This window comes from Notolepis coatsorum, assembly GCF_963971535.1.
Source record: "Notolepis coatsorum genome assembly, chromosome: 9".
Lineage (NCBI taxonomy): Eukaryota > Metazoa > Chordata > Actinopteri > Aulopiformes > Paralepididae > Notolepis > Notolepis coatsorum.
In genome coordinates, this window is record NC_140173.1 from 97,462,932 (window position 1) to 97,475,707 (window position 12,776).

At 41.4% G+C, this 12,776-nt stretch overlaps 1 protein-coding gene across 1 annotated transcript in view; it reads right to left on the reverse strand.

Annotated features, from left to right (window-relative positions):
- Positions 1-387: 387 nt before the first annotated feature.
- Positions 388-12,776, reverse strand: part of ccdc85a (coiled-coil domain containing 85A) — a 130,477-nt gene continuing 118,088 nt past the window's right edge. Inside the window, exon 4 of the mRNA XM_084322284.1 lies at positions 388-479. Coding sequence (XP_084178410.1) covers positions 464-479 — 16 coding nt within the window. The 3' untranslated portion in view covers positions 388-463. The remainder of the gene's footprint in view (positions 480-12,776) is intronic.

The following is a 12,776-nucleotide window of genomic DNA, read 5'->3' on the forward strand; positions in this document are numbered from 1 at the left end:
CATCCATCATCATCCATCCACCCATCCATCCATCTATCCATCATCCATCCATCCATCTATCCATCAATCCATCCATCCATCCATCCATCCATCCATCCATCCATCCATCCATCCATCCATCCATCCATCCATCCATCCATCCATCCATCCATCCATCCATCTGTCCACCCATCTATCCATTTATCCATCCATCCCTCCCTCACCCAGTCTCTCTCTCTCTCCCTCTCTCTCTCTCTCTCTCTCTCTCTCTCTCTCTCTCTCTCTCTCTCTCTCTCTCTCTCTCTCTCTCTCTCTCTCTCTCTCTCTCTCTCTCTCTCTCTCTCTCTCTCTCTCTCTCTCATATATATATATGTTGTCAGAGCAGCAGGTATTCAGGAGACATGTATTGGTCAGGAGAGCAGCAGGTATTCAGGAGACATGTCTTGGTCAGGAGAGCAGCAGGTATTCAGGAGACATGTCTTGGTCAGGAGGCATCAAAGCTGAAAGACAAAAGGCAAAGACAGCCATTAATTTTGAGTGTGTGTGCATATGCATGCGTGTATCAGTGTGTGTGTCCGTGTGTGTCTCAGTGTGTGTGTGTGTCTCAGTGTTTGTCAGTGTGTGCTCCACTGAATACAAGTTTGCAGTGTGTGTGTGAGAGAGAGAGAGAGAGAGAGAGAGAGAGAGAGAGAGAGAGAGAGAGAGAGAGAGAGAGAGAGAGAGAGAGAGAGAGAGAGAGAGAGAGAGAGAGAGTGTGTGTGAGAGTGTGTGTGTGTGTGAGAGAGAGAATGTGTGTGTGTGGGGGGTGGAGGTGGGAGTAAGTGTGTCAGTGACCGTGCCCAGCGCTATCGACCTCATTTCGGCATTCCGCATGAGAGCAAAACAAATTTTCTTTTTTGTTTTGTTTTGGTGTTTTTAGTTTTTTTTCATATTATCACAATTTAAATGTTTAAGAACATGTTTAAGCTAACAGTTATATTATCTATAAAGGTAACATTTCTTTGTTTAAAGTCATGCTGTTCTGAGACTCTTTTTCCTTCTTGCATGGGGCAGAGTTAAATTTACATTTGAATGAAGGCGAGTGCCTCGGAGTTTCGAGTGACGCCCATAAATACAATGAGCACATGGGCTTGTGTTTACAATTTTTCATTCTCGTCACGATGGATACGCAAACGTTGCACTTCACAAATTCTCTGCATCAGGAACAGCAATTGATGCATCGCATCTAATGAACGAGTACATATTGGACTATTTAATCGTGTCGATGACTCTGCATCGGAGAGTTCTTCAGATGACAAAGATTCTGATGAAGACTTGGGGCGGGATCCACAAAGAGTTTGCACGGCTTTTTCCAACGCAAAGCCGGTGCATATCGCTCTGAAACTCACTTTGATATCCACAGAGGACGCACAACGGGTGAAATAAGGTGGCAACTGTGTTCCGTCAGCATTGCGTCCAGTGCAATTGGTGCATATTTAAATGAGGTAATATGGATGAAACATGTCCCCTTTCTATGCAAATGAGCCTCGTCCAGAATTGCTCCGAATTCACAAAGCCCGGCGCCAATTGCACCCAGCAGTTATTGCCCCGCACCTATCGTCTTCACAGACATGGTGGTAAATAAGCGCAAAGCCCTAAACGCTATGGCCATGTTCACATCTGAAAGTCCACAGATAGCACACACACACACACACACACACACGCTCGCACACTCTCTCATTCACACTCACTTCCAAAAACCCTGCGCTTCCTAGATTAGGTATACTATATAAAGTTCGATTGCGTTCACACCAAAAGCAAACCGCACCATGCTCCACTTTGAAAGGGACAGAGTCCCAACTTTAATCAACAGTATTATGTAGGGGTGTAACGGTACACAGAAGCCACGGTTCGGTACGTACCTCGGTATTGCGGTCACGGTTCCGTACGAGTTTGGTACAACAGGAAAAACATATTTATAATTATTATATATTTATAATAATTATTATAATTATTATTATTAACACTTTGGGTGCCGGCCAGAAATCCGGAAAATGACTGTGGATTGCCAGGATTCCTGGGCGATTTTAGCATATCTCATGATCTTAGTGGAGCTATTTCTATATTGTATATTATAACTATGGGGAAATGGTTTGGCTCATTTGAAGACGACAAGTTGATGTACACAATGAAAAAAAACGTTTGTTTCTGCATGTCTTCGTTCGTTCACAATTACAAGTTAAAAAACGTCAACAAAGGGTAAAAATACAGGTAAATTCTTTAGAACAGGAGTTACAGGCACTTTTATGAAAGGTGCGCCGGCACGCCGGCCGGGATGATAATAGGTACTGAACGTGTTATAAAGCAATTTAGACTGGGATGGATGGATGGATGGATGGTTTGATTGATTGATTGTTTGACAGATTGTTTTATTGGTTTGATTGATAGAATGTTTTATTGTTTTGTTGGTTGTTTGATTGATTGATTGATTTGTTTGATTGATTGATTGTTTTGTTGGTTGTTTGATTGATTGATTGATTTGTTTGATTGATTGATTGTTTTGTTGGTTGTTTGATTGATTGATTGTTTTATTGTTTTATTGGTTGTTTGATTCATAGATTGTTTGATAGATTGATTGATTGGTTTGGTTGATAGATTGTTTTATTGTTTTGTTGGTTGTTTGATTGATTGATTGATTTGTTTGATTGATTGATTGTTTTGTTGGTTGTTTGATTGATTGATTGTTTGATTGTTTTATTGGTTGTTTGATTCATAGATTGTTTGATTGATTGATTGATTGGTTTGATTGATTGTTTTGTTGGTTGTTTGATTGATTGATTGTTTGATTGTTTTATTGGTTGTTTGATTCATAGATTGATTTGTTTGATTGATTGATTGTTTTGTTGGTTGTTTGATTGATTGATTGTTTGATTGTTTTATTGGTTGTTTGATTCATAGATTGATTTGTTTGATTGATTGATTGTTTTGTTGGTTGTTTGATTGATTGATTGTTTGATTGTTTTATTGGTTGTTTGATTCATAGATTGTTTGATTGATTGATTGATTGATTGGTTTGATTGATTGATTGTTTTGTTGGTTGTTTGATTGATTGATTGTTTGATTGTTTTATTGGTTGTTTGATTCATAGATTGTTTTATAGATTGATTGATTGGTTTGATTGATAGATTGTTTTATTGTTTTGTTGGTTGTTTGATTGATTGATTGATTGATTTGTTTGATTGATTGATTGTTTTGTTGGTTGTTTGATTGATTGATTGTTTGATTGTTTTATTGGTTGTTTGATTCATAGATTGTTTGATAGATTGATTGCTTGGTTTGATTGATTGATTGTTTTGTTGGTTGTTTGATTGATTGATTGATTGACAGTCCGACTGACTGACAGTCCGACTGACTGACAAACTTGAAATGCAGTAATACTATTATATCGATCAGGTGGGAATATATTGTATTGATCAGGTTAGTAGATATTGTACCGATCAGGTATTATAGATCATGTGCATGCAATAAACTAAACAAAAAACATTTCGACTGTTTCTCATTCATGTACTGTGCATAATCTGCTCCTGTGTTGTAGACACTGTGTTGCTCTGTACCTACCTGTTTTCCAATTTATTCGTCCATACATGATAAACACATTCATAAAGTAATAATATCTTGTATTGATAATATATCAATTAGTTTCACCTGGAAATACTACTACCTTATCAACCACCATGCCTGGCGCTAATGAACAAGTAAGTTATAACTACTGGTGTAGGTCCAGAAAACATTATTATAAAATACAGAATACTTTACAATGCAGAAAACTTGAAACTTTGATGAAATGAACATTTTTATTGCAAAATATGTTCAATAAACTGGGTGATAAGTCATCAGTACCAACCATTGTTGCTGTGCATTAGACACATATGCTGGTAACATTCACAGTATACAATTATGGTAATTTACCAAGACAATACCTTATAAAAAGTGAACACTGGCTGATGATAACCAACCATTGTTTCAGTGCATTTAGGAGTTTGCTGGTAACATTCACAGTATAGGATTATGGTAATTGACCAAGACAATACCTTATAAAAAGTGAACACTGGAGGATAATCAACCATTGTTTCAGTGCATTTAGAAGTTTGCTGGTAACATTCACAGTATAGGATTATGGTAATTTACCAAGACAATACCTTATAAAAAGTGAACACTGGCTGATGATAACCAACCATTGTGTCAGTGCATTTAGGAGTTTGCTGGTAACATTCACAGTATAGGATTATGGTAATTTACCAAGACAATACCTTATAAAAAGTGAACACTGGAGGATAACCAACCATTGTTTCAGTGCATTTAGAAGTTTGCTGGTAACATTCACAGTATAGGATTATGGTAATTTACCAAGACAATACCTTATAAAAAGTGAACACTGGAGGATAACCAACCATTGTTTCAGTACATTTAGAAGTTTGCTGGTAACATTCACAGTATAGGATTATGGTAATTTACCAAGACAATACCTTATCAAAAGTGAACACTGGAGGATAACCAACCATTGTTTCAGTGCATTTAGAAGTTTGCTGGTAACATTCACAGTATAGGATTATGGTAATTTACCAAGACAATACCTTATAAAAAGTGAACACTGGAGGATAACCAACCATTGTTTCAGTGCATTTAGAAGTTTGCTGGTAACATTTACAGTATAGGATTATGGTAATTTACCAAGACAATACCTTATAAAAAGTGAACACTGGAGGATAACCAACCATTGTTTCAGTGCATTTAGAAGTTTGCTGGTAACATTCACAGTATAGGATTATGGTAATTTACCAAGACAATACCTTATAAAAAGTGAACACTGGAGGATAACCAACCATTGTTTCAGTGCATTTAGAAGTTTGCTGGTAACATTCACAGTACAGGCACGTCACATGAACTACAGGGCATATCTTACTTGGTCTCTCGCATCGATGACTGCATTGTCCATTGATAAATGGATGAAGCGCCAGATGATCTGTGGACCAAAAAATATCCAATACATGCTTCCAAAGTATATAAATAAGAGGCCAATGGACTGCATTAGAAAAGTGTGGTATGTTACCTACAGTATATACTTTTATAAACTGGGTGACTGTCAGCAACCATTGGTTCTGTGCAAACGGTAAAAATGAGGGGGGAAAAAGATAAATAAAAAAATAAACTATATACACACACAATGCAAATTATGAATGGAGTCGATACAGCTAGATCGCTAACATAACGTCTCATCTGCAAGTGGTCCAAACATGCCTATGCAATATCGACAACCGTGGCCCAAATACATGTGTTCAACGCATTTGTCTTGTACAGAAAACAGTGCAACTACCCATACACTATACTATACTATACTATACTATAATATACTATACTATACTATACTACACTATACTATACTACTCTCAGCTAGCTATACTATGTACCGGTACACATGGTTCTGTCTGTATCACACAATGATGGATTATTTAGAAGTAATCTGTACTAGGCGGTTAGGTGGCCGAGCGGAGATTGCGTTCGTCACCAGCCCCGGAGCTGAGCTGGATTTGCCTGTTCGAATCCAGCTCACAGCTCCGGGGTTGTCACCAGCTTGGCTGGCCGTCTGCACTGATACAATTGGCTGTATCAGAGGGTGGGAGAAGCTGGCGGGGTGGGTCCGGGTCGTTGTAAACAGCGACTCCTACAGTTCGGTCGGGGCGCCTGCTAAGCGCGGATTGGACGTGAGGGGGATAGTGTGGTCCTCCCACACGCTACGCCTTCTCAATGAGAATCCGCGCTGCCAGGTGAAAAGAAGCGGTGATTGGCTGGACGTGTGTCGGAGGAAGCACGTGGTAGCCTCCACTCTCCCAGATGATCTGACTGTGGGGGGTAAGTGCGCAGCGACCAGGAAGGGACTGGGAATTGGCATACGACTAACATTGGGATGGGAGAAAATCGGCGGAAACTGGAGGGGGGAAAAGACCAAAAAATAAATAAAAAAATAAGTAATCTGTACTTCTGTGTGCCGGATTATTTAGAAGTAGTCTGTACTTCTGTATGACAACTAATAAAGAAACTATTTAGAGAAATCCCTCTTTGTGTGGTACAGAGCGAAGCATTTGTCATGATGCAGGGGGACTTTGCACGATGTGCAAAAATATCTGGTCTCACTCCTGATGCCACGCCTACTGCAGACCCGACATTTCCTACACGGTAGCTTTCGCTTGGGGGTGGCTTTGTATGCAACCATTACATGCTTCACAAAGCCACCCACTAATCTGCTCTGCGAGTCCCCCAGTGGGGCCCTAGGGTCGCCACGCCCCACCTGCTCAGCCCCTGCCTCCTCCTCATCCCCACCCCCTGCCTCCTCCCCTGCCTCCTCCCCTGCCTCCGCCTCCGCCTCCATCTCCGCTGTCACCCCAGGAATCTTCTTCTCCAGACCATCTGTGTAGGTCCGCGCCACAGCCCTGGTGAACCGGAAGAGGTTGTGGTAATGCCCTTGTGGGTGCTTTTTTTTGTACAAGACAAAAGCGTTGAACATACATATTTGGATCAGATACATCACAAACTTTTTGGTCCACTTTCCAGTCTTACGTGTAACCGGATAGTACGAGATATTTTGATCCAGCTGATCGACGCCGTTCATGAATTTATTGTACTCCATGATTGATGACGGCTTGAGCATCTCCACCCTCAGCGCTTTGCCCTTCTTCTGCTTCTTCCACACCATCGCCGTTTCCATGGTGTCCTCGTGGTAGCTGCTGATGGTCTTCACGATTCTCTTATCGCGCCATGCCACGATCAGGACCTCCTTGTTGTTGACCGCAATGCGCTCCCCCACACCGATGTCACGTTTGGTCACGTTCTTGATGATGGCTGGCTCCCCCCGGTGCTTCCTGAGGGTACCACAGACGTCGGTCCTCAACTGTCGGAGCCTGGCGGACATACGTACCGAGTTGTAGAAGTTGTCCATGTACAACGTATATCCGGCCCCAGACAGACGTCCAAGCAGACCGACGACCGTGTCCCCCAGGAGCGAGCCTTCCCGACAATATGGCTTAAATGCAAAGCAATATCCTGTGCGCGATTCGCACAGGAAGTAAGACTTGATGCCATAGCGGGTGGGCTTGTTGGGGTTGTAGACCCGGAAGGTCAGGCGGCCTCGCCATGCCATCACCCCCTCGTCAATGGCGAGTTCACGTTCAGGCTGGTACAGGTCCTTGCACCTCGCGTTTACATGGTCGACTACAGGGCGTACTTTGCACAATTTGTCTCTAACTTCCAGGGAAGTATTGTCCGAAAAGTGGAGGAATCGCCAGATCAATTGAAACCGGTTGCGTGGCATGGTCTGCGAGTAATATGGTGTGTACATCATGTCGTCGGTGGTCCACATCTGGTCCACGCGAGGCTTCCGCAGGACACTGCTAAGGAAATTGAGTCCAAGGAACTTCTTCAGCTCCTTCAATGCGAGGGGCTTCCAAAGCAGTGCCCTGCTACTGGTTAGCGTGGGGTCCAGCCGGGCAATGGACTGCTCAGCGTAGAGGTTTGTCTGGGCAACAATGGAATTCAGAAAAGCATCTGTCAGGAACAGATCCATCCATTTCGCAGGCCGGTACGATTTGAGTGCAGCGGCGTCCTGGAGCAACCCCGGTTGGGCTGTGAAGGGGATCCTGTGAGGCACCCAGCCCTCACGAGACCAGGCATTCTCCTCTTCCTGACGGATTGCAGCCCTGCTCTTCGCTCCTCCGCGTCGCATGCCACGACCTGTCAATTATACAAATATACTATAACACCCCTACTGTAGACATTCATATGCCACGTAGTTACAAACTGTGTGTGAGTGAATGAGTGAGTGTGTGTGGGGTTCAGATGTCAGAGCTGGACGTGGTGTGGGGGTCAGAGGTCAGAGCTGGAAGTGGTGTGCAGAGTGAGGCCAACTTACCGCTCTTAGATGTGCGTTTCCGCCCTGCAACGGGTTCCGGCATGTCCAGACTAGCATCCAGTTCTAGAATCACATGATGTAATACATTACACTAGGGCAACGTATTGTCATTGTATTTACATGATATATATATATATATATATATATATATATATATATATATATATATATATATATATATATATATATATATATATATATATATATATATATATATATATATATATATATATATATATATATATATATATATATATATATATATATATATATATATATATATATATATATATATATATATTAGAGGTGGGCATAGATTAATTTTTTTAATCTAGATTAATCTATCTGCAATCCTGGATTTAATCTAGATTAATCTAGATTAAAATGGCTCAAAAAAAAAAAAAAAAAACCTGCCGAAGGCATTCAAAATATGTGTGTTCTACCCAAATAATGACCAGAAGTAAGTCCTTACTTTTTCTTTCCTCCTTATGTTTCTCAGGCCAGGTGGCCCATTACACCATGAGCCCATCTCCCGTTTCCAAAATGCATTACAGACTGTTCGAAAAAGCTGTTTTGCTATAATAATTGGTAATGAAATATCAAAATAATGTTCAATAAGATGTACTTGTGTTTAATAAGTTGTTTTATTCAGAAGTTAACACAAATACATAATATTACCAGTACAGTACAGTATCTAGCACATTCTCAGGAGCAAAACAGAAAGAATCATTTCAAACTTGAACTATGTGACATGGCTTGAATCAACTGCTCCAGTGGAGTTGCTCAGTGGCCAATGGTGTCAACTGTGGTTGTACTGGGCAGCTCCCAGGTGTGAATGGAAAAGAACATCTGTGCTCAGCGAACCTACCCTGGGTAAATAAAGGTAGAACAAAAAAAAAAAAAAAAAAAAAAAAAAAAAAGATTAATGCGTTAATTATATTATCGCGCGATACTAGTATAGCGTTAACGCAGCACGTTAACGCCGTTAACGGCCCAGCTCTAATATATATATATATATATATATATATATATATATATATATATATAGCATTATGTGTTATATTTTATGTACAATTACCTGCAGGAGTAGAATGTGATCCTATGTCGTTGCCAGTCTCTGAGTCACTCTCTGCGGGGTCTGCGCCAGAATCTGAATTGGATTAAATTCATTCAGTAAGTAAGTCTCATAAAACACAATAGTAATACATTTACACATACATAAATGTAGTTAGTACATACCCAAGCATGTTGGTGTATCGGCCCCGGATTCGGTGTCGGATCCTGTAATGAACACAAAATAAATCAGCGGCCATTGTACCTCAAAGCATGTACATGTACATGTGTGTGTGTGTGTGTGTGTGTGTGTGTGTGTGTGTGTGTGTGTGTGTGTGTGTGTGTGTGTGTGTGTGTGTGTGTGTGTGTGTGTGTGTGTGTGTGTGTGTGTGGTGTGTGGTATGCAGGCCTCGCCATAGTTCAAAGGTGTTTGAGAGGGTTCAAGCCTTTGAGGTGGTGTGTGTGTGTGTGTGTGTGTTGTAATCAATGCTATTTCATTTAGCATTAGTCCCAATTCCATTGATAGCACACACACACAGTGTGTGCTATCAATGGAATTGTGATACATGCTATGCTACACAATCCATGCATATATAGGCCACAATGTACTGCAAGTTCAACGCTGTTGGATAGGGGTCATGCCCTTTGATATTTGTGTGTGTGTGCGTGTGTGTGTGTGTGTGTGTGTGTGTGCAGCATGGTGGCCTATATGCATGGATTGTGTAGCATAGCATGTAGCACAATTGTATTGATGGAACCCTCTCAAACACCTTTGAACTATGGCGAGGCCTGCATATCACACACACACACACACACACACACACACACACGCACACACACAAAGATCAAAGGGCTTGACCCTTATCCAACAACTTTGAACTTGCAGTACATTGTGGCCTATATATGCATGGATTGTGTAGCATAGCATGTATCACAATGCCATTGATATCACACACTGTGTGTGTGTGTGTGTGTGCTATCAATGGAATTGGGACTAATGCTAAATGAAATAGCATTGATTACAACACACACACACACACACCACATCAAAGACTTGAACCCTCTCAAACACCTTTGAACTATGGCGAGGCCTGCATATCACACACACACACACACACACACAAGGCCATGCAACCTAAAGCTACACACATCAAAGGGCGTGCACCTACACACACACACACACACACACACACAAGGCCATGCAACCTAAAGCTACACACATCAAAGGGCGTGCACCCACACACACACACACACACACACAAGGCCATGCAACCTAACGTGTAGCACATGGTCATCAACTATATCGATTTGAACATGCACATAAAACAATATTCACATTGCAACATGACGTACCATTGCCCCCTCGTCGACCACCACCGCGTCCCACGTCTAACTCGTGCGATGAATCAGACCCATAAGTACACCTCCGACCCAAGCCGAGATCATCGTCAGATGACTCCGGAGCTATAATATAATAAATGCATATCGGCGTTGGTTTGGCGAACTAACGTTACATAGTCACAGTATCCAATGAATCAATTAGCGTTAGGTAAATCATCAAATACATGTTTCACACACACACACAATCACATATATAATAAATGCATATCGGCATTGGTTTGGCGAACTAACGTTACATAGTCACAGTATACAATGATTCAAATAAGCGTTAGGTAAATCATCAAATACACGTTTCACACACACACACATATATATAAGACCGTGTAATTACCTGGTGGTTCCCAATCGGCGCTCCCATCAGATTCGTGGGTGGTCGAATCGCTGTCCGCTGACTCGGATGAAGAAGCTATGACCACAGCGGCCTTCCTCTTCCTCGAACTGCGTCGGGGTGAGCCGGTCCCGGTCCCGGGGCGAGACGCGTTGCTGGGCCCGGCAACGGTCTCACGGCTCTCTCCGATCGGAGCTACCAAAGTCGTTGGTGCTGCTGCTGGAGCTACCAAAGGTCCGGTCGTTGGTGCCGCTGCTGGAGCTACCAAAGGTCCGGTCGTTGGTGCTGCAACCGCGGGTCCAAACGCCAGCTTCGTTTGAACAAACCGATCCGCTGTCGGTTTGTCGCCTCGCTTACCTACACTACGTCTCCTCATACTGAACTAATAATCTAAATGGAACTACTAACTGATCAAACTACTATTACTACTACTGAAATATACTACCTAGACTACACACTAATCCCTCACAATAGTACTACTACTTAGCACGACTAAGTACTTTCTAAAGCACAGCTGAAACCTTACAATTATTCTGATACTACCACTATACTGTATAACACTATAAATATAGACTATAGGCTGATCTCAATTCAAATATCTCTCTCTCAATCTCTCTCTCTCTATCGCTCTATCTATCTCTCTCTCTCTCTCTCTCTCCTCCAAAACCTCGTCGATTCTGGGATCGCGCAAACGTTTTATACCTGTGGTCACATTGGCCACTGCATCTGGCCAATCAAATGCCAGATTCATTGTGGGGTACAATATTCACCCTCATGTGATAGTGTTAGAAAATAGGGGGACACTGCCACCTAGTGAAATTTGAGAGGAAATGCAGTTTCCTGTTCAAATTTTCTGCCAAAAGCTCCGCGGTGAAGTTCAGACGGGGAAAATCGAAAAAGATGTAAACAGATCAAAGACGCTGTAAAGCGTCTTCGGCAACTTGAGCATGGCCGGGAATGACGTGTTTAAGCGTTTTCCGGCACCCAAAGTGTTAAGGTACAATACCTGAAATGAAAATGTGTGTGTGTGTGTGTGTGTCCAGCCAACCAGGTACCATGGCAGAAAAAAGAAAGAATACAGACATCAGAGCATTTTTCAGTACACCAAAACGCAAAGTAAGAACCCTAGTAGCCTAATAGCTCAAAGACTTAAAGGGCGGGCTCCACAAATAATGGATTGCACGGTGTTAATTGCACCCTTACTTACAATTCATTATGAATTGTAAGTGGGGGACCCTGATGTAAACAAGACAAACGTCTTTCTCTGGTCTGCATCCTCTTAACAATTGTGTGTATTGAGCCGTACTATATTGTACCCATTCTGCAATATGTTAATAACATTTTTAATCAATCAATAACAGATTGCAGAATGGGTACAGTACAGTACGGCTCAATACACACAATTGTTAAGGGGATGCAGACCAGAGAAAGACTTTCGTCTTGTTTACATCAGGGTCCCCCACTTACAATTCATAACTTTAAGTAAGGGTGCAATAGAAATGTTTCATAATGATGTTCAGTGTATTCATAAGTGTATTGCTCTCCTTAATGTAGAATGATATGGTGACTGTACAGACTCAGGAAGGAGAGAAAGAGACCCAAGAGTTACAGGTAATGGAAATATCAGACAGTTTAAAGTGTAGGATAACATAACAAATTAAGACACAAATACTTGGATTATATATCCCCCCCCCCCTCTCTCCCTTTCTTTACAGATTAGCATAAAGATTGTGTATTCAAACCGGTTCAGTGTATTCATAAGTGTATTGCTCTCCTTAATGTAGAATGATATGGTGACTGTGCAGACCCGGGATGGAGGCAGAGAAGGAGAGAAAGAGACACAAGAGTTACAGGTAATGGAAATATCAGACAGCTTAAAGTGTAGGATAACATAACAAATTAAGACACAAAATAGGCTATATTTACAGCAGACCCTGTGATTGTTCCTTGTTGGTATTTTTTCTCTCTTTCTTATTAAAAACTTGGCCTATTTGAAAGGAGATTGATTTAATAAAAATAAAAGATCGAAAAATCAATATACAGTATATATACAGTATATATATATATATTAAT